Consider the following 25,378-nt stretch of genomic DNA (forward strand, 5'->3'; position numbering starts at 1 on the left):
TTGGTGAATCTGACAATTATGTGTCTTGGGGTTGCTCTTCTCGAGGAGTATCTTTGTGGTGTTCTCTGTATTTCCTGAATTTGAATATTGGCCTGTCTTGCTAGGTTGGGGAAGTTCTCCTGGATAATATCCTGAAGAGTGTTTTCCAACTTGGTTCCATTCTCCCCGTCACTTTCAGGCACACCAGTCAAATGTAGATTTGGTCTTTTCACATAGTCCATTATTTCTTGTAGGCTTTGTTCATTTCTTTATACTCTTTTTTTCTCTAAACTTCTCCTCTCACTTTATTTCATTAATTTGATCTTCAATCACGGATACCCTTTCTTCCACTTGATCAAGTCGGCTATTGAAGTTTGTGCATGTGTCACGTAGTTCTCGTGCCATGGTTTTCAGCTCCATCAGGTCATTTAAGGTCTTCTCTACACTGTTTATTCTAGTTAACCCTTCATCTAATCATTTTTCAAGGTTTTTAGCTTCCTTGCGATGGGTTCGAACATCCTCCTTTAGCTTGGAGAAGTTTGTTATTATCGACCTTCTGAAGCCTACTTTTGTCAGCTCGTCAAAGTCATTCCCTGTCCAGCTTTGTTCTGTTGCTGGCAAGGAGCTGTGATCCTCTGGAGGAGAAAAGACCCTCTGGTTTTTAGAATTTTCAGCTTTTCTGGTCTGGCTTTTCCCTATCTTTGTGGTTTTATCTACTTTTGGTCTTTGGTGCTGGTAACCTACAGATGGGGTTTTGGTGTGGATGTCCTTTTTGTTGATGTTGATGCTATTCCTTTCTGTCTGTTAGTTTTCCTTCTAATAGTCAGGTCCCTCAGCTGCAGGTCTGTTGGAGTTTGCTGGAGGTCCACTCCAGATCCTGTTTGCCTGGGTAACAGCAGTGGAAGCTGCAGAACAGCAAATATTGCAGAACAGCCAATATTGCTGGCTGATCCTTCCTTGGAAAGCTTCATCCCAGAGAGGCACCCACCTGTGTGAGGTGTCAGTCAGCCCCTACCAGGAAGTATCTCCCAGTTAGGCTATACAAGCATCAGGGACCCACTTTAGGAGGCAGTCTGTCCATTCTCAAGAGTGCAAACACCATGCTGGGAGAACCACTGCTCTCTTCAGAGCTGTCAGACAGGGACGTTTAAGTCTGCAGAAGTTTCTGCTGCCTTTTTTTCAGCTATGCCCTGTCCCCAGAGGTGGGGTCTACAAAGGCAGCAGGCCTTGCAGAGCTGTGGTAGGCTCCACCCAGTTCAAGCTTCCCTGGCCGCTTTGCTTACCTACTCAAGCCTCAGCAATGGCAGACGCCCCTCCCCCTGCCAGACTGCTGCCTCAAGGGTCAATCTCAGACTGCTGCGCTAGCAGTGAGCAAGGCTCCATCAGCATAGGACCTGCCAAGCCAGGCATGGGATATAATCTCCTGGTGTCCCGTTTGCTAAGACAGTTGGAAAAGCACAGTGTTTGGGCGAGAGTGTCCCGATTTTCCAGGTATAGTCTGTCATGGCTTCTCTTGGCTAGGAAAGGGAAATCCCCCAACCCCTTATGCTTCCCGGATGAGGTGATGTCCTGCCCTGCTTCAGCTCGCCCTCCATGGGCTGCACCCACTGTCCAACCAATCCCAATGAGATGAACCAGGTACCTCAATTGGAAATGTAGAAATCACCGTCTTCTGTATCGATCATGCTGGGAGCTGCAGACTGGAGCTCTTCCTCAGCCATCTCGTAAAGTGATATTTTAATTGGCAGAGGAAGCAGATAGTGAGAAATGTTGATCCAGTAATAGCATGAAATCCATGAAAGCCTGTGGCTAAAAAGATTGTTGAGCCGTAGATCTCATCAGAGATAGTAAAAGCGGCCTCAAAGTATTCTGAGATTTGTAGGAGGGTGAAGTAAATACCTAAGGTAATTGTGATGGATAGTGCTAGAATTATTTGCTTTCGATTACCTTCTATCAGGCTGTGATGAGCCCAAGTAACTGAAACTCCTGATGCAAGTAATACAGATGTATTCAAGAGGGGTACTTCTAAGGGGTTGAGGGGAAAAATGCCTGCTGGGGATCACGGTCCTCCTAATTCTGGCATTAGGGCTAGACCAGAGTGATAGAATGCCCAGAAGAAACCAGCAAAGAAGAATACTTCTGAGATAATAAACAGAATTATTCCAAATTGGAGGCCTTTTTGGACAACTGTTGTATGGTGGCCTTGAAATTTACTTTCTCGGATAATATTACATCATCATTGGTATACAGTTAGTGTGTTGATTAATAAGCCTAAGGTTAAAAGAGTAGTAGAATTAAAATGAAATCACATGGCCAGGCCAGATGTTATTAGTAGAGCTGGGAGAGCTTCTGTTAGTGGTCAGGGGCTGGCTTTGACCATATGGCAAGCATAGTGTGAAGACATCAGCCTAAATAAGGTCTACGGCGAATTCGAGAATAGTCAGTAGGATTAGAATAATGAAAGCAACTGAAGCTGTGAGAAAACTAATAGTTAACAGTACTAGTGTGGCTCCTGCAATTAAATGTGTTACTAGATGACCGGCTGTAATGTTGGCTATTAATCACACAGCTAATGCTATCAGGTTGAATAAATAGGCTAATGGTTTCAATGATTACTAATATAGTGATAAGTGGCATAGGTGTGCCTTGTGGTAAAAAGTGAGCCACGGAGGTTTTCATTTTAAAGCGGAAGCCTGTAATTACTGTGCCTGCTCACAAGGGGATTGCTAAACCTAGGTTTATTGATAATTGGATAGTTGGTGTAAATGAATGGGGTAGAAGCCCAGGAGGTTCATTGAGGCAGTGAAGATAATTAGGGATATTATTATAAGGGATCACGTTCATCCTTTAATGTTATGGGTAACTATTATCTGTTTTAGTGCAGGTTGGATTAATCATTGTTGAATAGAAAATAATCGGTTACTAATTTGATGACTGGAGGTTGGAAATAGTGGGAAATAGAATGATTAATACTACTGCGGATAGGCCTAGAATTGTAGGGGTAGCAAAAGAGGTGAATAGATTTCGTTCATTTTAATTCTCAGGGAGCCTTGTGTTTTTGTTTTGATTATTTTTGGTGTAGGGATAATATAAGTGAAATTTAATTTTAACTGAATAATGGAGAATAAAGTTATGATTATTGACAGGATAATAATGGATCATGTGGAAGTATCTAGTTGAGGCATTCACTGCAGAGAGGTGTAGACCCCCTCAATCTTTAACTTAAAAGGTTAATATTGAATAGCTTTACAGTGATATTATAATGTGGATATGGATCAGGTTTTGAAATATTTTAAGGGGATTAGTTCTATGACAATAAGTATAAAACTGGTTAGATTCACAAATTTCTGAGCACTGTCCATAGTAAAGACCTGGTCATGTAGTGGTTAAGGTAGTTTGATTTAAGCATCTGGGGACTGCATCTGTTTTGAGGCCTAATGAGGGGATAGTTCATGAGTGCAGGATGTCTTCAGACAGTATTAACATATGGATGGGTATTTCTACTGGAAGAATTGTTCGGTTATCAACTTTGACTCCTCGAAGTTCTCCTGGCTTTAAGTCTGGTGTTGGGGTTATATAAGAACTGAAGCTTAGGCTGGGTGTGGTGGCTCACGCCTGTAATCCCAGCACTTTGGGAGGCCGAGGCAGTCGGATCACGAGGTCAGGAGATGGAGACCATCCTGGCTAACACGGTGAAATCCCGTCTCTACTAAAAATACAAAAAAATTAGCCAGGCGTGGTGGTGGGTGCCTGTAGTCCCAGCTACTCAGGAGGCTGAGGCAGGAGAATGGCGTGAACCCGGGAGGCAGAGCTTGCAGTGAGCCGAGATCGCACCACTGCACTCCAGCCTGGGTGACAGAGCAAGAGTCCATTTCAAAAAAAGAAATAAAAAGAATTGAAGCTTAATTCTTCATAGTCTACATATTCATAGCTCCAATATCATTGATGACCAATGGCTTTGACGGTAAGAGAAGGATTATTAACTTCATCTGTTTTATATAGAATACATAGGGATGGAAGGGCTTAAAATTAAGACAATGGCAGGTAAAATAGTTCTGACAGTCTCGATTTCTTGGGCATCTGTGGTGCTCATATGAGTTAATTTTGTTGTATAGGGAAATAATGTATAGAACCAGGGAACTAATTAGGAAAATAATTATAAGAACATGGTCATGGAAAGTGAGTGGTTCTTCTATGATAGGGGATGTAGCATCTTGAAGGCCTAATTGAACTGGATGAGCCATTAAGACATATAGGATTTAGCCTGTAACTTAACTTTGACAAAGTTATGTAATGAGTTTACTAATATCTTATCGAGAAAGTCATAGAGGTTATTGATTGGCTTGAAACCAGTTTCTGGAGGTTCAGTTCCTTCCTTTTTCATTTAAGGATTTAATGTAGGTTGGCTCTTCGAATGTGTGGTAAGGTGGTGGACAGCCATAAAGTCACTCTAAATTAGTAGATGGTTGTTCAGTTGTTATAGTTTTTCAACTATAACAAAGGCTTCTCAGAAACAAAGGCTTCTCAGATTAAAAAAATTGTTAGCATAACTGCTGTTAATGAGATAAATGAGCCTAAGGATGAGATAATATTTCATGCGGTGTATGCATCAGGATGATCGGAATAATGTTGAGGCATACTGGATAGGCCAAGGAAGTGCTGTGGGAAAAAGGTTAAATTAACACCTATGAATATAATGGTGAAGTGAATTTTAGTGTAGGTCTGATTAAGCATATAACCTGAGAATAGGGGGAACCAGTGGTTAAAGCCTCCTATGAAGGCGAACACCGCTCCTGTTGATAGGATGTAGTGGAAATGAGCTACAACATAGTATATATCATGTAAAATAATATCTAGTGATGAATTAACTAGTACAATGCCGGTGAGACCTCCTACTGTGAAAAGGAAGATGAATCCTAGGGCTCAGAACATTGCAGGAGATCATTTGATGCTACTGCTGTGCAGTGTAGCTAATCAGCTAAAGACCTTGACACCAGTAGGGATAGCAATAATTATGGTAGCAGAGGTGAAGTATGCTCATGTGTCTACGTCTGTTCCTACTGTAAATATATGGTATGCTCATACGATAAACCCTAAGAAGCCAATAGATATTATGGCTCATACTATGCCCATATACCCAAATGGCTCCTTTTTTCTGGAGTAATACATCACGATATGGGAGATCATCCCAAATACTGATAGAATAAGTATATAAACTTCAGGGTGACTAAAGAATCAGAATAAATGTTGATATAAGATAGGATCACCCCCACCATCAGGGCCAAAAAGTAGTGTTGAGGTTACGGTCAGTTAATAGTATAGTAATGCCAGCAGCTAGGACTGGGAGAGAAACGAGTAGAAGTACTGCTGTAATGAGGACTGGTCAGACGAAAAGGGGTGTTTGATATTGGGATATGGCTGGGGCTTTATGTTAATAATTGTAGTAATAAAGTTAATGGCTCCTAAAATGGAATACCTGCCAAGTGAAGTGAGAAGATGGTAAGATCCACAAAGGATCTTGCATGTGTTAGGTTTCCTGCTAAAGGGGGATAAACTGTTCAGCTGGTTCCAGTGCCGGCTTCTACTATTGAGGATGCAATAGGAGTAGGAAAGAGTGGGGGAGAAGTCAGAAGCTCATATTATTTATCCGTGGAAATGCATATCAGGGGCACCAATTATCAGAGGGACTAGTCAGTTGCCCAAACCCCCAATTATAATTGGCATGACCATAAAGAAGATTATGATGAATGCGTGGGCAGTAACAATAACATTATAGATCTGGTCATCTCCTAGCAGAGTTCCTGGTTGACCTAATTCTGCTCGAATTAGAAGGCTTAAGGTGGTACCCACTATCCCTGCTCATGCACCGAATAGCAGGTATAGTGTTCAGGTATCTTTGTGGTTGGTTGAAAACAATCAACAATTGATGAACATAAGTGGAAAAAAGGGTAAAATGGCTGAGTAAGCATTAGACTGTAAATCTAAAGACAGAGGTCAAGACCTCTTTTTACCAGCCTTGAGATAATTTTTTATGTTGAATTGCAAATTCAAAAGAGCAGCTTCAATCCTCCCGGGGCTTCTCCCACCTACCACCCTCCCCCCACTTGGAGGGAGAAGTAGATTGAAGCTAGTTGATTAGGGTATTTAGCTGTTAACTAAATTTTTGTAGGTTTGAATTCCACCAATCTAGCAAGGGCTTAGCTTAATTAAAGTGGTTGATTTGCGTTCAACTGATGCAGAATAGAGTTTTGTGATCCTTGGGTTTGTTACAGAAATTAAGTATAATTCACTTACTAAGGGCTTTGAAGGTCCCTGGTCTTATTTAACCTAAATTTCTAAGTTATAACTAGAATCAGTGGAGAGATGGGTAAGAGGAAGGTAGAAGAAATAAGTGGAGGGAGGAGTAATATGGGTTTTGTGTTTCTGAATTGTCATTTTATTTTCGTATTACTAGATGTGGGGAATACTGTCACTGAGATGGAGTAAATTAGGCGTATATAAAAGTACAAGTTGAGTCGTGTTATGATAGCTATAATGGTTGGGGTAATAAGACTATTGTTTTTCGAAAATTCTTGAATGATGACTCATTTAGGCAGAAATCCTGTTAATGGAGGTAAACCTCCTAGGGATAGTAGAATTAGTGAAACTATAGGTGTTAATCATGTTAATTTGTTTCAAGTGTGAGATAGTGACAGGGTTGTAGTGCTTATACTTAGGCTAAGAGCTAGAAATGTGGTAACTGTTAAAATAAGGTAAATAAATCAGATTTATAATGGTAATGTTTGGATTATAAGTTAGTACTGGGGTCATTCAACTTATATGAGTACTTGAGGAGTAGGCTAAGATTTTGCGGAATTGTGTTTGATTAACTCCTCCTCAACCACTTACTATAATGGATAGGATTGTAATAGATAGGAGACTGGTCGTGTTTATTGATGGGAACATTTGAAATATAATCAAGATAGGGGCTAGTTTTTGTCATGTGAGGAGAAGTGTGCCAGACATTAGAGAAGTTCCTTGGGTTATTTCTGGGACTCAGAAGTGAAAGAGGGCTTTTCCTAGTTTTATTACTAGGGCTGTTATTATTAAGGATGAAAACTGATTAATAGTGTTTATTATTGTCCATTGCCTGGAGGACAGGTTATTGAAATGGATACCAATAATGAGAATTATAGATGCAGTTGCTTGTGTAAGAAAATATTTGGTGGCTCCTTCTGTAGAGCGGAGATTTATTTTTTTAATCAAGATTGGGGTAAGAACTAGTATATTTATTCCTAGGCCTGCTCAGGTAAGAAATCATTGGGAACCTAGCATTGTGATAAGGGTTCCTGTGAAAACAGTAAGGGAGATAATAAGTTGAGCTAATGGATTAATTAGTACGAGAAGGGTATAACCAACATTTTCAGGGGTATGGGCCCGATAGCTTATTTAGCTGAACTTACTTTACGATATGGTTTAATATGTAGCACGGAGAATTTTGGAGTCTCAGGGATGGGTTCAATTCCTATAGTTCTAGAAATAAGAGGATTTTAACCTCTATTGTTCACTCTATCAAAGTAATCCTTTTGTCAGACTTATTTCCTATGTTTGGGGTGGAATGCTGGAAATTAGGACAGGCATTGAGACATATCATATGCAGAATGCTAATGTAAGTGGTTGGAAATTTTTTCATAAAAGGTATACGAGTTGCTTGTAGTGGAATTGGAGGTATGCTGTTCAGATTCATAAAAACTGGGCAGTTAAAAGGAGGGTCTTGGTAATGAAATTTATGGTATCTAGTTCTGGTGAATACATAGTGTGTAGTGCTCCTAGAAAAATAGTAGTAGGGCATTTATTACGATAATATTCATATATTCTGCTATAAAGAAGAAGGCAAATGGACTTGCACCATATTCAACATTGAAGCCTGAAACTAGTTCTAATTCTCTCTCTGTCAAATCAAAAGGGGTTCGGTTAGTTTTTGCTCGTGTGGAAATAAATCATATTATGGCTAAGGGTCATGATGGTAGGAGCAGTCAGAGTAATTCTTGTGTTGTGATGAGTGCATATAAGTTGAATGAGTCACTTAGTAGTAGTACTGATAGCAGGATAATGGCTAGGGTGACTTCATATGAAATTGTCTGGGCCACACTGTAATGTGCCAATTAGTATATAATTTGAATTGGATGCTCATCCTGATCATAGAATGGAATAGACGGCTAGGCTTGATGTGGCTAGAATAAATAGGAGGCCTATATTAAAATTAATTAGGGGATCGGGTATAGGTAGGGGAGTCCAGAAGAGGAGGGCGATAGAAAGGGCCAGGGTTGGGGCAATGATATAAAGCGTAATAGAAAACGTTGAGGGTTGTAGGGGTTCTTCAGTGAAAAGTTTTACTGGATCAGCAAATGGTAGAAGCAGTCCATAGGGGCCTACAGTATTAGGTCCTTTGCATAACTGTATATAGCCTAAGATTTTTCATTCAGTAAGTGAGAGGAATACTATAGCGATTAGAGTGGGAATAATAAATAGGAGAAGGTTAATTATAGGCATATTGTTAAGAAGAGGAGTTGAACCTCTGATTGTAAAGTTTTACGTTTTATGCTATTGCCAGGCTTTGCCATCTTAAGAAACCCTGTTCTTGGGTGGGGTATGTGGTGATTTCCTAGATTGAGATAGCATCATTTGTGGGGGGAGGGCACTTTATGAAGTTGGCCCTATTTCTCTTGTCCTTTCGTACAGGGAGAAATATAGAATAGATAGAAACCGACCTGGATTGCTCCGGTCTGAACTCAGATCACGTAGGACTTTAATCGTTGAACAAACGAACCCTTGATAGCTGCTGCACCATTAGGATGTCCTGATCCAACATCGAGGTCGTAAACCCTATTACTGATATGATAGAATAGGATTGCACTGTTATCCCTAGGGTAATTTGTGCTGTTGATCAAATTATTAGATCAATGTGTATTAACTCGCTTAGACTAGTACGGTCTTAGTTTAGGTTGTTCGGAGGTTGAATATGCTATGAGGTCACCCCAACCAAAACTTTTAATGCAGAGATAGTAGGTTAAGGCCTGTAGGCTTTTTGAGTTTTTATTTGCATTAATTAATTAAAGCTCCATGGGGTCTTCTCGTCTTATTTGTTTGTAACTGCCTCTTCACCGATAGGTCAATTTCACTGATTAAAAGTAAGAGATAGCTGAACCCTCATGTGGCCATTTGGTAAGTCCCTATTTAGGGAACAAGTGATTATGCTACCTTTGCAAGGTCAAGGTACCGTTAAACATATGTCACTGGGCAGGCAGTGCCTCTAATACTGGTAATGCTAGAGGTGGTGTTTTTGGTAAACAGGCAAGGTAAGATTTGCTGAGTTCCTTTTACTTATTGCAATCTTTCCTTAGAGCATGCCTGTGTGGGATTAGCAGTATAAATAATAGGGTGCCTATTGTAAAATATTTGGCTGTTAACTGTCAGTGGGTTATTCCGGTCTGATGTAAGCTTATGCAGTGGAGAATATTTTCATGTTATTTATATTAACATTATTGCTTCTATTAAATAACGGATGTTGAGTTTGAATGCTTTCTTAATTGTTGGCTGCTTTTGGGCCAACTATGGAGATACTATTTTGTACTCTCTGTAGGAAGGTTGATTCCTAGGATCTAAAGAGCTGTCCCTCTTTAGATGAACAGTTAAACTTACAGGGAGATTAAGTAATTCTGTGGGTAAATTTAAAGTTGAACTAAGATTCTATCTGGACAACCAGCTATCGCCAGGCTTGGTAGGCTTAGCACTGCTACTAATGAATCTTCCCACTATTTTGCCACATAAGTGAGTACGTGGCTCTTTCAGCCATTCTTGTGTAGCTTGTTTGGTTTCGGGGGACTTGGTTATGGTTCTCTGTGTAAAGTTATTTCTACTTAATACTTTATGCAGAAGGTATAAGGGCTTGTCTTTGCTTTTTAATGCTTGGCTCAGTTCTTTCATCTTTTCCTTACGGTACTGTATCTATTGTGCCAAGATAAGAATTTCTATTGCCTATACTTTTGTCCAAGGTTAATGGTTTAGGATGGTTTAATAATATTTTTAGGGGGGCTAGGCTTGGCTCAAAGTGATCAGGTTGTGATGAAATCTTCCAGGTATAAGCTGGATGCTTTAGGTTAAGCAAGACTTTTGGTTTGTCCAAGCGCACTTTCCAGTACACTTACCATATTATGACTTATCTCCTCTATTCATGCGTAGAGAATTTAAATATTTCTAGAATGATATTTGAGGAGGGTGACAGGTGATGTGTGCGTGCTATATGACCTTATTTAACCAAGCACTCTACTCTTGGTTTACTGCTAAATCCTCCTTGAGCTCTTAGATTTCATAAACGTTGTCGTGAAATTTTCTGGGGTAGAAAATGTAGCCCATTTCTTGCCACCTCAGGAGCTACACGTTGACCTAACGTTTTTATGTATTTACTTGTGCTTACTTTATAACCTTAGGTGCTCTAATAGGATAACCTTGTTTTACAACTCTGATTGTTGATAATAATCCCCTAATTAACTCAATTAAGCACCTAGCAATCAGCCGTATCTTCACCAGATTCCTCATCACTAACAGTATTATCCCTACTTCATCCCCCAAACAGATATACCACTCCACCTAAAGCTCACAGCCCTAGGTGTAACCACCCTAGGTCTCTTACTAGCAATGGAGCTTAACTTCATAACTAATAACCTTAAAGTACCCATTATAGACATTTAACTTCTCCAATATACTAGGTTTTTATTCAGCTACAATTCACCATTCAACCTTCAGAAGCCAAAACCTAGCTTCATTTCTAGACCCAGTTTGACTAGAAAAGTCTATACCAAAAACCATTTCACGAACCCAAACTTCAGCCTCTGTTACTGTATCTGCCCAAAAAGGCCTAATCTCTACTATTAATTATCTAATCTATTACCCTGAGTAATTTCAATTGCAACAAAAATACTAACAAACAATGATCAATCAGCAACCACCACTAACGAACACCCATAACTATACAAAGGCAGCCGCACCTACAAAATCCTCATGAATCAACCCCTCCCCCTCAAAAATTAATCAGCTCCCTACACTATTAAAATCAACTCTGATCACCACCGCATCATATTCAACTATTCACCAAACCAACATCAACTCTATTAATAATCCTAATAATAAAGCCTCTCAAATATCAGTACTTGACCCTCATGTTTCAGAATACTCCTCAATAGCTATCACCAGATTATAACCAAAAACAACCATTATACCACCCAGGTAAATCAAAAAGACTATTAACCCCATGAAAGCACCACCAAAATTCAACATAATACCACAACCCACAGCACCACTAATAATTAGCCCTAAGCCTCCATAAATAGGAGACAGTTTTGAAGAAAAACCTACAATCCCTATAAACAAGAAAACACTTAATAAAAATAAAGCACATGCCATTATTCCCATGTGGACTATAACCATGACTATAAGACCTAAAACAAAAAGGTTAAACGTAAGACTTAAAAGACCTAAATGTTCACTGTTACTGTAAATATAGAAATGGCAAACTATTACATAACAACAATAAAGTTTGAAGTCTGTGCTGTAAAATTTCATTTATCATACTGAAATACTTACCAGAATATGGGACTTTCACCAGGTTCTTTTACTTTATAGTATTCTTTGTCTTGTGGCAAGACTTTGGTTAACCCAAAATCTCCAATTTTAACTCTGTTCTCATTCTCCACCAATATATTTCTTGTTGCCAGATCCCTGTGGATATACCTTTTTGTACCAAGATACTCCATACCCTATGGATAAAACATGTTTCTTTCAGCTAGTTTTATAAACATAAACAATTTAAATGGTCTTAACCCTATATATTCCCTTTATTATCTATGAAAAAGTCTAGATGATTTCCTAACATTTACTTCAATATAGTTGCTTCATCTACAGCAAATAATCAGGATATTAGGTACCTTGCATATCTGAGATGTGTACTGCAGAAGTTTTTTGTGATCTATCCGTTCTTTATGTTTTTGAAGATAGTCTCGTAAACTTCCATATGGTAAATATTCCATAATTAATTTTAGATTACGCCGACCTTTTAACATAAAGGTGGAAACAATATTTTACTCTGCCATATTGTACTGATTAAATATTAGAAAACTATCATACATAAATGACTTAAACATATATAAAATCTAAGATGACAAAACTTTATTATACATTAAAGGTGATATAGTTGTTAAGAACATAGTCTTTTTGAATCAAAAACTTGAATAAATAAAAACAAAAATAAATTTTGAATAAAAGCTTTGAAACTACTTGCATTTCAGTTTTCTATTAGGCAAACCAAAATAAACTGATGAAAAAACTTCCTTTATATAAAACAAAAAACATAAAATTCAAAAATATTTTTATAGAAAATGTAAGCAAAAACCATTTCTCTACAAATGATGCTCTCTTGGTAAACTTAAGCAAGAGGTGAAAAGAATGTTTAAACAACTAGCCAAATAATTCCTATAGTTATAGTCTATGATCACCAAACACAATCTCTAGTCATTATAGAATGCCTGTCCCTCTGGGCATTGGCATAAGTCCAGATTGTTAGACACTGTACGTTTCTATTACACAGGATGCCAAAGACATATCTTGAATTTCAAATAGATTTCAATGGGTAGCTTACCAGCACTGTAGCACACTCCCTTGTACTTTACAATGTTGTCATGCTGTAGGGATTTCAGGATTTCAATTTCCCTTTCAAAGTCTCTCAGGTGCTCTTCAGTACTATGCTGAAGCTTTTTTACAGCCACCACCTCCCCAGTGTTGTCCTGTAGAGGGTCATACCGGCACATCTCCACACTCCCAAAATTACCCTAAATGACACATCACATTAGGATGGAAATATCAAGTTTTCAAGGCAAATTACAAATAAATTATAATTATATAGAAAATTCTAGTAGCTGGAATTAGCAGACATATCTTTAAGCTTATATTAAGGAACTCTTAGAACAAGAAAAGGAAATACTATCTCAACAGGTGTGTAGTAAACCTATAAATTTAATTTCTTCAAAAGGAATTACAGGCTGAAATATAAATTACTGCAAAAAAGCATTTAAATAAATGATGAGCATTAATTATCAAGATAAGCCAAGGGACATGCTGAGGAATTCCTAAACTCTTGTCACTAACTTCCAGGAAGAATTTTCCTTTTTTACAAAATACCTTTTGATATCACTGTCAGTGATCTGGATGGAATGTGTCTGTTATGGGCTAAATGTCTGTGACCCCCACCCAAAATGTATATAATAAGCCTTAACCCCATTATGACTGTATTTGGAGATAGCACCTTGTGAGGAGGTGATAAAAGTTAAATTAGGTTATAAGGGTGGAACCCTCATGTGACAAGGCTAGTGCCCTTATAAGAGGAAGAGACATTAGAGCAATCTCTCCCAAGCCAAGAAGAAACCTCACCAGAAACCAACCCCTGCCAGAACTTTGAACTCAGACTTTCCAGGCCCTAGAATTGAGAGAAATAAATGTCTGATGTTTAAGCTACCCAGTCTATGGTATTTTGTTATAGCAGCCCAAACAAATTAAGAAGTAAGAAACTTTTAGCCTATGGGATGACTCTACATATTTTTTTGAAGATGTCTTTAAAGAAATCCACTCTTTTTACCTAAGACTCATCAACTACATAGAATTGGTAAGTTGCTATAACATTTAAATAAATTACAGGTTTTTGATATTAATCAAATTAGTGTATTTTGGATATTATTGCATTCTTACGGATAAAACAATGTAGTTCTTGAGTTACAAGATTCTAAGTGACTATATTTTCACTTATATACTTGAAGTCAATTTTTAAAAAAACCTAGACCATGTAGGCTCAGAGTTAAATCTATAATTATACAGTTTAGAAGGCCACACAACAAGGTGGATAGACCCAGGATTCTCAAGTCAGATTGGAACTAGAATATTGATCCACAACTTGCTCTCTCTGTGACCACAGACAATTCACATCTCCCTAAAATGAGGCTTTTCTTCCTTAAAGTAGAGAATAATAAAATGTCTATCTCATGAGGCTGTTGTGAGAAATTATTCCAAAACATATTTTAGAAAACAAAAGTAGGAAATAAGTTTTATCTTCTTTCCCTCTCCTTAACAATGTGTTCAAAAATTTATTTTCCAGTGCCACTATATATTCCTTGAAATTAATGATTTTTAATTATTGTATATTGTCACATGAATGCACTAATTTTTAACATTGTAAACATAAATGTACACTAAGAAAATTTTTTAAATACAGTCATGTCATTGCAATAATATTCTTATAAATAAATATTTGTGTACATCTCTATTAAGGATACTTAAATAGCTGTTCAAAAGATAAGAACATTTCAAAGGGCCTTGAACTAACACACTGCATTAGAAGCTCTCTGGCAGTGGTTACCATTTGACGTTCCAATAAGCAGTGGGAAAATGTGTATTTCATCACATCCCTGCCAACAATGGTCATTATACTTTTTCTAAATCTTTGTCACTTTGATAGGCAAAAATCAGTCTCACTTTTAACTTGGAATGCCTCTATTTTTCTTATGGAAGAAGGAGATGAAGAAAAATACAGTGAAAAGAAAGATTTAAGATAGAAAACCAGAAGGGTTTGAGATAGGACCAGAAAAGAAATCAAGTAAGGGAGAGTAAAAGAACTACCAGTGATATGGTTTGGCAGTATCGTCACCAAAATCTCATTTTGAATTGAAAACCCCATAATCCCCACATGTCATTGGAGGGACCCCGTGGCAGGCAACTGAATAATGGGGGTGGTTTCCTCCATGCTGCTCTCCTGATAGTGAGTGAGTTCTCATGAGATCTGACGGTTTGTAAGCATCTGGCATTTCCCCTGCTGGCACTCATTCTCTCTCCTGCTGCCCTGTGAAGAGGTGCCTTCTGCCATGATTGTAAGTTTCCTGAGGCCTCCCCAGCCATGGGTAACTGTGAGTCAATTAGACCGCTTTCCTTTATAAATTACCCAGTCTCGGGTATGTCTTTATTAGCAGCATGAAAACAGATTAAGACAACCAGTAAGAGTCTTAAGTGCCTAACCAATGTTGGAAATCAGTTTTCAATGAGAACAATCAAGATTTATATTTGATTTTTTTCTTACAGTGTTTGAGGGATGGAAGCACAATTTTAAAAATGCTAAGTTGTATTGTTCCCGTACTAGGAAAAGTGAAGCAGATAATCAAGGGAAGGGGGGGTAATATAATTGTAGATACCAGTGAAAGTAGTTTAAAAGATACGGACATTTAAAGGCCCTTGATACAAACTGCTCTATGAGAAGCTCTCTAGAAAGGGTCACCAATTTACGTTCCAATAAGAAGAAAGTGTGAAAGACACTAGCAATACCAAAGATATCAAAAATAAGGCATTTATGTTGAAAAAAGCCAAAGGCTATAAAGTTATAGTCAGACAGGGAGATTTCAGGGTAGGAAATTTCCTAAGTAAGGTTATTACAGGGGATTATAGAATTCAAAATGAACTCATTTAATGTAATCATAAGTTTGGGGTAGAGAAGCCAAGGAATTATTTTTTTTAAGTATTGGAAGGGCATCCAAAATAATGGCAGGAAGTAAGGTGACGAGAAAACAATGAGTACTGAAAGTATCTAAGGAATGTGGGCCAAGATATTAGCTAATGATGGGAAGAGAGGAAAATAAAAATCATATTCAGAGAAGATTAAGAGTGATGCTGATAATTGCAAAGTAGTCACACTAAGATCCTGATTTCTGAATCCCAGATCTGCACCATGGAGGAAAAAGGAATAAAGAGGATTTCAAAACAGCTAGGAGTGAACTGAGAAGGTAAAGGATATAAAGAACATAAGAGGTTTCAGGCTCCAGGTCCCGGGAGGAGGATGGTAGGCCAGAGGCGGAGCCGCCATCTTGCCACGACTTTCAGACCATGGCCTGGCGCTGGTGGCGTGGCAGCACGGGGCTGTTCCCGGGGCTAGCGGCGCAGAGACCTGGGCCCGGCTCCCCGAGCCTGGCGGGGCCGCCGCTGTCGATGCCTAGTGCACGCTCACAGGCGGAAGGGACTTGACTTGTCCTATTTTAATCTTGTGAAGCATTTAACACCGGCCTGTCCAAATGTATATAGTATATCACGGTTTCATCACACAACCCCGTACAGTAAAACACACAGTGGTGAGAAATACCAATCTTTTCAAACTGGGTTGAGGAGACTTGAAAGGTCTGACACCGCGCCCGGTGGCTCACCCCTGTAATTCCAGCACTTTGGGAGGCCAAGACGGGCGGATCAGGAGGTCAGGAGATCGAGACTATCCTGGCTAACACGGTGAAAGCCCATCTCTACTAAAAATACAAAAAATTAGCGGGGCGTGGTGGCAGGCGCCTGTAGTCCCAGCTACTCGGGAGGCTGAGGCAGGAGAATGACGTGAACCCAACAGGCGGAGCTTGCAGTGAGCCGAGATGGCGCCACTCCAGCCTGGGCTACAGAGCGAGACTCTGTCTCAAAAAAAAAAAAAGGAACTGCCCATATCAACAACAGAACTTAAGGAAATGTCTGAGTACTACTCTGATGTAAAAGGAAAAGCCTTTCGACCAATTATTGTGGTGCTAATGGCCGAAGCATGTAAGAGTCATCATAATAACTTCCAACATGTGCTAGCTAGCCAGCGCCCCACAGCCTTAATTGCAGAAATGATCCACACTGCTAGTCTGGTTCATGATGATGTTATTGATGATGCAAGTTCTCCAAGAGAAAAACACACAGTAAGATCTGAGGTGAAAAGAAGGCTGTTCTTGCTGGAGATTTAATTCTTTCTGTAGTATCTATAGCTCTGGCACAAATTGGAAATACAACTGTTATATCTGTTTTAACCTAAGTTATTGAAGATTTGGTGTGTGGTGAATTTCTTCAGCTCAGGTCAAAAGAAAATGAGAATGAAAGATTTGCACACTACCTTGAAAAGACCTTCAAGATGACTGCAAGCCTGATAGCCAACAGTTGTAAAGCAGTCTCTGATTAGGATGCCCAGACCCAGTGGTACATGAGATCCCCTATCAGTATGGAAAAAAATGTAGGAATAGCTTTTCAGCTAATAGATGATGTACTGGACTTCACCTCATGTTCTAACATGGGTAAACCAACATCAGCTGATGTGAATCTCGGGTTAGCCACTGGTCCTGTCGGGTCTGCCTGTCAGCAGTTCCCAGAAATGAATGCTATTATGATCATGAGATGGTTCAGTTTGCCGGGAGATACAGACAGAGCTCCACAGTATGTATTACAGAGTGATGGTGTGCAACAAACAACCTACCTCGCCCAGCAGTACTGCCATGAAGCAATAAGAGAGATCAGTAAACTTCGACCATCCCCAGAAAGAGATACCCTCATTCGACTTTCAGAAATTGTCCTCACAAGAGATAAATGACAACTCTTTCTGTTCTTTCTGGCAGCTATCTCACCAGACTGTGCCTAAAAAATCTGGAGAATACACTTTGTTTGCTTCATCTGCAGATAACCAAAAATCATTTTAAAAGGTATCAAACTTATTGATGGGCAATTTATTTTTTTATTGCAAAAGTTTTTTCAGAAAACCTTTAAAATGTAATTAAACCATCTGAATCTGTCATTCTAGTCCTATCAATTCTAATTGAGGTATCTTGACGGTTATATGTGGTACTGTTTACACTGTTAATATCCACATGTAAGGCTATTACACAAATAAATAATCCATGTTAAAATTTAAAAAAAAAGAATGTAAGTATGAGGATAAAGGAAGAAAGCAAAAACACTCCAGATTTCAAGTAGCAAAAGAAAAGATTTCACAATAGTTTCTTGGCTCCTTTTACAAACAGTATGAAAATTTTTTTAAAAAATAAAAAATATATACCATTATTTCTCTTGGCTTAAAAAATATGAAAATAACTTTAAATATACATCCCTCTTTGGAATATTTTCACCATACCACTAATTGAAAAGGATAACTTAAAGGGATACAGTAGCTAATTTTTATAAAATGAAAAGGTGACATGCAATCATTTTTGTAGGAATGGCTTAAATAAGGCAGTACAAATAGCTAGACAAACCATGGAACACATCAATTACTTCAAACAAACAAAGTGAAAGTAAAATTATGGTGTTAAATGCAGATAGGAAATATCACATTAAAATATCTATGACTAACTAATGATTACACCATTTTCCTTTCATTTCCTACAAACTAAATTACTAAGAAATATATTTCATTGTACATATATTTTGAAAATGCCTTCCTTAGAGTCTCTTCAATTTACTTATGTTTAAAAGAATTTTAAGCTCACAGAAAAATGTTAAAAAGCAAAAGAAAATTAACTCAAAATTACAATAATGGGGAATGTTGTAACTAAATTATGGTATATTCACTTTTAAAATTATGTCTCAAAAGAATATTAATGGGAAAATCTTGATATATGAAAAATAGCAAGTATAGAATTGTATATATAGAATGGTTTCACTATTGAAAGAAATTGTGTAGTTGTTCAGAGACTACAACAAATGGAATGTATCTTCATCGTAATATCTTCCAATTTCTCTATAAGCAGTATCTATATCACTTTCATAACTACAAAAAATTACTTGAAAAGATAACTTTATAATTTAGTCTGCTGTTTCCCTTTTGTTAATCTAAATTAGTGATCTTTTGATGTATGCTTTGTTATGTCTACTTCTTAAATACCAGTATGTATTCCATTGTTTTGACAATATATGACAAAATTGTGTGCCTAGTAATCTGTTGGGATCTAAAGGAACTTTTTTTAAGTCAAGAAAAAAAAAGGCACGCAAACAAAAACCAAGATCTAATAAACAACAAAAGACTATGTAATTAAGTTGTATAGAAGAAACAATAAATGCTGTATGTTCCCAGAAAAGAGGAAAATCAGTGACATCTGGAGATATGTCAGGAAAATATGAATTTAGGAATAGCTGATAATAACAGACAACATTAATATGGTACTTACTAGTGAGAACCTTATCCTAGCAAGCTTATGTGAAAAAGAGACAGCTTACTGCTATGGTTGGACCTACTAAGAACCGAGCATTCCCTGGTGTCTTACTTATAATATGTAGGTTATACATGACTGTATGACCTTTTAATAGACAGAGCCTCTGCTAGTGAATATGGCACAGTCAAAATCTTAGACCCTAAGCAATAAGATTAATTCTCCCTGAGATGACTAAAGGCAGAAAGGCAGGTAGAAAAGCTTATGTATTCCTTTCTCTATTTCACTGAATCACTTATAATGAACTCCTGCTACCAAGAAACAGTCTCTTGGTCAAGTCAATTTGAGTAATACTGCCTAATTCATCATCCTCTTGAAAATGTTCCATGCACATTACATGTTAAAGCCTCTGAAAAGTTCTTCAGTTGTAGGGAAAAGAAAGAGAGATCAGAGTGTTACTGTCTATGTAGAAAAGAAACATATAAGAAACTCCATTTTGACCCGTACCCTGAACAATTGCTTTGCCCTGAGATGCTGTTAATCTGTAACTTTGCCCCAACCTTAAGCTCACAAAAACATGTGTTGTATGGAATCAAGGTTTAAGACTAGGGCTGTGCAGGATGTGCCCTGTTAACAAAATGTTTACAGGCAGCATGCTTGGTAAAAGTCATCACCATTCTCCAGTCTCGATAAACCAGGGGCACAATGCACTGCGGAAAGCCGCAGGGACCTCTGCCCTGGAAAGCCGGGTATTGTCCAAGGTTTCTCCCCATGTGACAGTCTGAAATATGGCCTCATGGGATGGGAAAGACCTGACCATTCCCCAGCCCGACACCCCTGAAGGGTCTGTGCTGAGGAGGATTAGTAAAAGAGGAAGGCCTCTTGCAGTTGAGACAGAGGAAGGCCACTGTCTCCTGCCTGCCCCTGGGAACTGAATGTATAAAACCCAATTGTACATTTGTTCAATTCTGAGATAGGAGAAAAACCGCCCTGTGGCGGGAGGCGAGACATGTTGGCAGCAATACTGCTTTATTATTATTTACTCCACTGAGATGTTTGGGTGGAGAGAAGCATAAATCTGGCCTACGTGCACATCCAGGCATAGTACCTTCCCTTGAACTTACTTGTGACACAGATTCCTTTGCTCACATGTTTTCTTGCTGACTTTCTCCCCACTATCACCCTGCTCTCCTGCCACATTCCTCTTGCTGAGATAGTGAAAATAGTAATTAATAAATACTGAGGAAACTCAGAGACCGGTGCCGGTGTGGGTCCTCCATATGCTGAGTGCTGGTCCCCCGGGCCCACTTTTCTTTCTCTATACTTTGTCTCTTATTTCTTTTCTCAGTCTCTCATCCCACCTGATGAGAATTACTCACAGGTGTGGAGGAGCTGGCCCCCTTCATTCAGTAAAGATAATTGTTTATTTAACACAGCATTTCTCCAACATCTGACAACCAAACCTTTTTTTTTTACAAGCACTCCTTAAAATGTTGTAGAAAGTGAACTTTAGAAACACTCTAAGTTTTTCCTAAATGAAATGATTATACTCTATTTGAAAAACTTCTGACAATTTACCTTGCCGAGTTGCTGTAGAAATTTCAAATGTCTCTCTTCAAACTGTGTAGGATCCCTGTCTTCAAAGGCACCAGAAAACCCTAGGGCACCTATCCTCATATTTGGTAACATGTCATTTTCTGTTAATAGTTCATAATCTGGAGAAATAAAGAATGTTACCACCTTAAGTTAGCAAATAACATTCTCTGGACTAAACTGATATACATTCAAGTTGACCAAAATAATCATGAGTTACAAATACTAAATGATACAGGGAAACTCAAATAATTTAGATTATATTAATGGGAGCCTTTAATCATTACCCATAATCTGAAAGGCTTTCGAGAGAGACTTTGCAAAGGATAAATATTTGTTTTCCAAAATAAGTAGTTTTCATATTCATAAAGTAAGGTAATATACTGATATTTATTGTGAGAAAGGTGAGTAGTACTAGAGTAGAAAGCACCTATAGGTCAAACACATGCATTTCAGCTCAGTATTTTGAAAAACGAGAGAACAAACCAAAACAAATACAGCTCATGTTTAGAAAATCAATCAATTATAAAATATGAGAAATGTTAAAAAGAATTTTTTTTTAAAGTCAATTTAAGCAAAAAAAAAAAAAACTATAATTTACAACTCATTAAATGGAAAACTAAAATTAGGTTACTGAAAGAGAAACTTTGTCTTTTTTTCAAAAAGGAAATCTCACTCAAGGAGATTAGAATATGTATAAAGCATGAAAAGCCATATGAACATAAGAAATTAAGAAGGCCTAAATGACATCAAGAAAATGTTTTAAAGGAATTAAAAATTAGTAATGATTCATTAAATACAATAAAGATAGAAAGCTGGAAAATCAATAAGATCACTCCATAAATACATACCTGGAGTAAACAAACTGTTAAGATCTCGTATGATGGCTCTGAAAGAAGGCCTGAAATCTGGCTCATAATCCATACAATTATTTATAAGGTTTGCTAATTCTGCCCACTTTGGTGCAGGAAGCTGGTGCCTATCTTCATAAAATTGCAGTTTCTATATTAAAGAACCACAAACAGAATAAATTGTGTAATGCCACACCAACCTTCTTTTTAAAATTAGATGGGCTAAAAAATACAAATCATGTGAAAGTAATATGAAAGTTCAGAGATAGAGTAATTCTAACTTAGTCTATATAAACTTACTCTTTGAGAATCCAGAGCACTTAGAGGTTTATCTCCTCCACTGCAGATTTCCCACAAAGTGGTACCAAAACTCCATTTGTCTGTTGCCAAATTTAAATTTTTAGGATTTTCAATGCATTCAGGTGGTACCCATGGTATTCTCTCCTGAAGAACTTTTAAATGATAAGAACAGAGTAGGGTTAAATAATTCACAAGTAAACCAATCTTTTATATGTAAATAGCTTTAAAGTTCAAATCATTTGAATAATCAGGTCTATTTTCTGTATTTTGGAGGGAGTGGATGTGCAAGTGCACATGACTGCATAAGCTTAAGAGCCAGAAGGGACCTTCAAGGTCATCAATTCAATATCTCATCTTCAACGATAACAACATGGAGACACATGATTAAGTAATCTGCCTGAAGCCACACAATTTGTTAGCAGCAGAGACGAATTAGAATCCTGTACAGTGAGTTTTGAACCAATTAATCTTTCCATTAAACTGTAGTGTCTCAACTGGCATACCATTTTTCATTAGTTTTACCTTCAAAAAAAAAATTTTTCTTTGAGACAGGGTGACACTCTGTCACCCAGGCTGGAGTGCAATGGCACAATTGCAGCTCACTATGCTTTGACCTCTTGGGCTTAAGTGATCCACGCAAGGGCTTTAGAAAGCAATCAGTCTCCCTAAGCACTGGAATTACAGGCATGAGCCACTGCGCCTGGCCAAATCTTTTTTTTAATATAGTTTATCCTAAAATTGTCCCATGATACTTTTTGGTATTTCTTCACAATGCGTAAGTGGTAAAGGTAATGTTACATCATTCAGAGATGTTCTACTGATTTAATAGCCATGGCAATTCTCACTTGCAGATGATAAAAAAACCAAGGACCAACAAGCGTTTATAGCAGAGGCATGGCTAAATTGCACCAAAATATTCTAGGTATATGGAATTGATATAGGTGGGCTCTGCTCAAATCATGGAATTTCTCAAGTAAAGTTTCTGTGGTCTTTGATTCCACCAGAAGGACTGTATTCAAGAAAGGAAGAAGCAATATAACCCTACTTTCTGGTATTCTGACATAGACAGACAAATAGATTGATTGACAAATACGTTCACCATATGAATACTTTTTTTTTCCCATCTTCATTTCTGATTCCAAAGGATAAAATTTCCCAGAATACCAGATGTAAGACCCTGTAAGAATTTTGTGCCATACTCTTGTACTATTGCCCAATTATCACTGTCTTCACTGTCAGATAAGTCATTATGTACTATTGGCTTAAATTGATCAATTTAGAATCTAAATTTGGAACATCCAATTAGAGAAATTAGCTAAGATAACAACATTCATTTATAATTATCTAGACCCCCCAAAAAACCCCTCTCAACTATCTGACTGAAATTTGTATTTTTAACCCACTGTGTTAAGTAGTAAAGATTAACAAACACAAATGAAAGTTCTTTTAAGGTTTTAAAATGTCAGAATTAGCTGGATAATTAAACTAATTTCTTCACAGAGGGTAGAAAAAAATCCTAAGATCTCAGGCTAGATAAATTTTTATTTAGTGATGAGAAGAAAAGAATATTTAGAAAATTTACTTGTGGCTCAAGGAATATTAGAAAACCTCATATTAAAAATGGATAAAATCCTATCCTTCATACATAATTAGAGATTAAAACTGTTTTTAAAAAATCACCTCACAGTCCATGGTTATATGCTTATATGAAAGAAAAATAGAGACTAAGATTTAACTAACAATTTAAATGGCTAAAAGTGATAGATCATTTTATTATTAATCAGGAACATATGAATTAAATAAGTTCAAGGAAAATTAACAACATGCTCTTTACACCACTGCCCAAGTAAAGTTTAGTAATATTATATATAATCCCTCTAGAACTTACTGTCCTTTGGCAAAACTGTAATACTAATGCCAGGATCACTAAGTTTGATGAAAGGAGGATTTCCTGTCTTCCTGTCTTCTTCTCTGATAAGTAGAATATTTTTGGCGCACACATTCCCATGAATAAGGGTGTTTTCTTCCTATTAGAGTTAAACGCACATATATTCAAATATCAATCCACAAATATTTAAGCATTTAGTAGTTCAAGCCCCCAAAACAGATTTAAAGAAGAAAAATATATGATAGTATAATAAATATTAATTTGGAGGCATGCATTGAGAAGAAAGGAAATTTATGACTCCTAACTATGTTTCCTGTTTCACATTTTAAACAACACAATAATCTATGCTTGTGATGAAATGTATAAATTAAAACTACCCAATGCCACTTCACGTGAGTTCTAAGGCTGAGATGGTTTGCGTTTCTGGATGAGAGCTGACATTAAGAAACACTACTTCAGTTCTGCAGCAGAACATAGGTGCCCCCTGAGGGGTCTGATCACTGGCAGGCCCCCTGGTATTCTTCTATGTCAATGCTGCTTTCTCATGGACCATAATGTACAATGGCCCAAAAATACAGAAGCACATGTTGCTGCATAATTTTTGGTTGAATTTTCTAAATCCAAAAGACACAAAATACAGATTGTCTATTAGTAGTTCTGAGATATATTGATGGGATGACAAAACTTTTTTTCAAAAGTGATTTTACATACATAAACATATGCCTAAAGTAATCTCTTTTATCACCTAACACAGACTGTTTTACATGGATTGGCATCCAATTACAGATTTATTTTTTGTTTCCAGGTAAAGATAATTTGTATATTGTTTTATAAAACAAAACAGTATCTTTTTGATAAAATGGATATACTACTTACTAGAAAATGCATGGCCCATGCCAACTGTTTCGCAACTTCAAGTTTCCACAATATATTTATACAGTTTTTATTCTTTTTCAGGTATGTATCTAGTGATCCAAATTTTACAAACTCCTGAACCAGAATATCTGCATTAAAATATAAGTAATAATAAGGCTTAAGTATAAATATAATTAAATATATGTAATTTAAATCTTCAAATACTTACATGTGACTATTATAGGTAAAGAAATTAAATTAGGCAAAACTCACAACTTTAAAGAAAACTTAATGGATACACAGCATTATATTTTTGGTTTTTAGTTTACTTACAACAGCAAGAGTAGGAGTCTAAACAATTATATGTTATTTTACATATATATATATATATATAAATAATATATACCAGCACACCTTTATATATTAGTACTGAATTATGGCTGGTTTTTAAAAAAAAAATGAAAATTTCTCACTTAATTTCTCATCCACGTAACGTTTTAGACATTCAAACCTTCCTGAAGTTCTTCTACACACAAAAATTACTAACAATGTCTATAGTATTATAGACATAAAGGAGAATTTGAATTCTAGCTCCATTTAATCTTTTAATTTATTCTGCAAAAAATACAAAAATGTTTTGCGCTGCTTTATCTTTAAAACTTTTTTTTTTAAAAAAAATATAAAACATATTTTGCCAGAAAAACAAGTGTTGGCTTCCAAAAACAATCCTGGACTCCTTCGCGGTCCACAGGAGCCTCTCAGATACCTCCATATAACAGGTTCCAAACCACTGCTTTTGAAAATACTATCAATTTTCAAAGATATGAAAAAATGTTATACAAGTGTAGATGTGGATTTAATCTGCATTACTAGTGGAAAATAGGGAATTATATAAACAATTTTCTTGAATGTAAACT

General features: G+C 37.1%; 1 protein-coding gene and 1 pseudogene across 4 annotated transcripts in view; one reads left to right on the forward strand and one right to left on the reverse strand.

Annotated features, from left to right (window-relative positions):
* Nucleotides 1-25,378, reverse strand: part of JAK2 (Janus kinase 2) — a 158,410-nt gene that overhangs the window by 30,928 nt on the left and 102,104 nt on the right. For all 4 annotated transcript variants that reach the window (XM_011937329.1, XM_011937330.1, XM_011937328.1 and 1 more), the window contains 8 exons: nt 24,483-24,610; nt 23,607-23,745; nt 21,719-21,870; nt 21,419-21,569; nt 20,553-20,689; nt 12,653-12,842; nt 11,943-12,067; nt 11,602-11,774 (listed from right to left, as the gene is read on the reverse strand). In XM_011937329.1, the coding sequence (XP_011792719.1) occupies nt 11,602-11,774; nt 11,943-12,067; nt 12,653-12,842; nt 20,553-20,689; nt 21,419-21,569; nt 21,719-21,870; nt 23,607-23,745; nt 24,483-24,610 (1,195 nt within the window). The remainder of the gene's footprint in view (nt 1-11,601; nt 11,775-11,942; nt 12,068-12,652; nt 12,843-20,552; nt 20,690-21,418; nt 21,570-21,718; nt 21,871-23,606; nt 23,746-24,482; nt 24,611-25,378) is intronic.
* On the forward strand, nt 15,401-17,484 carry LOC105508485 (annotated as a pseudogene).

Source organism: Colobus angolensis, unplaced genomic scaffold (assembly GCF_000951035.1).
Source record: "Colobus angolensis palliatus isolate OR3802 unplaced genomic scaffold, Cang.pa_1.0 Scaffold162, whole genome shotgun sequence".
Classification (NCBI taxonomy): Eukaryota; Metazoa; Chordata; class Mammalia; order Primates; family Cercopithecidae; genus Colobus; species Colobus angolensis.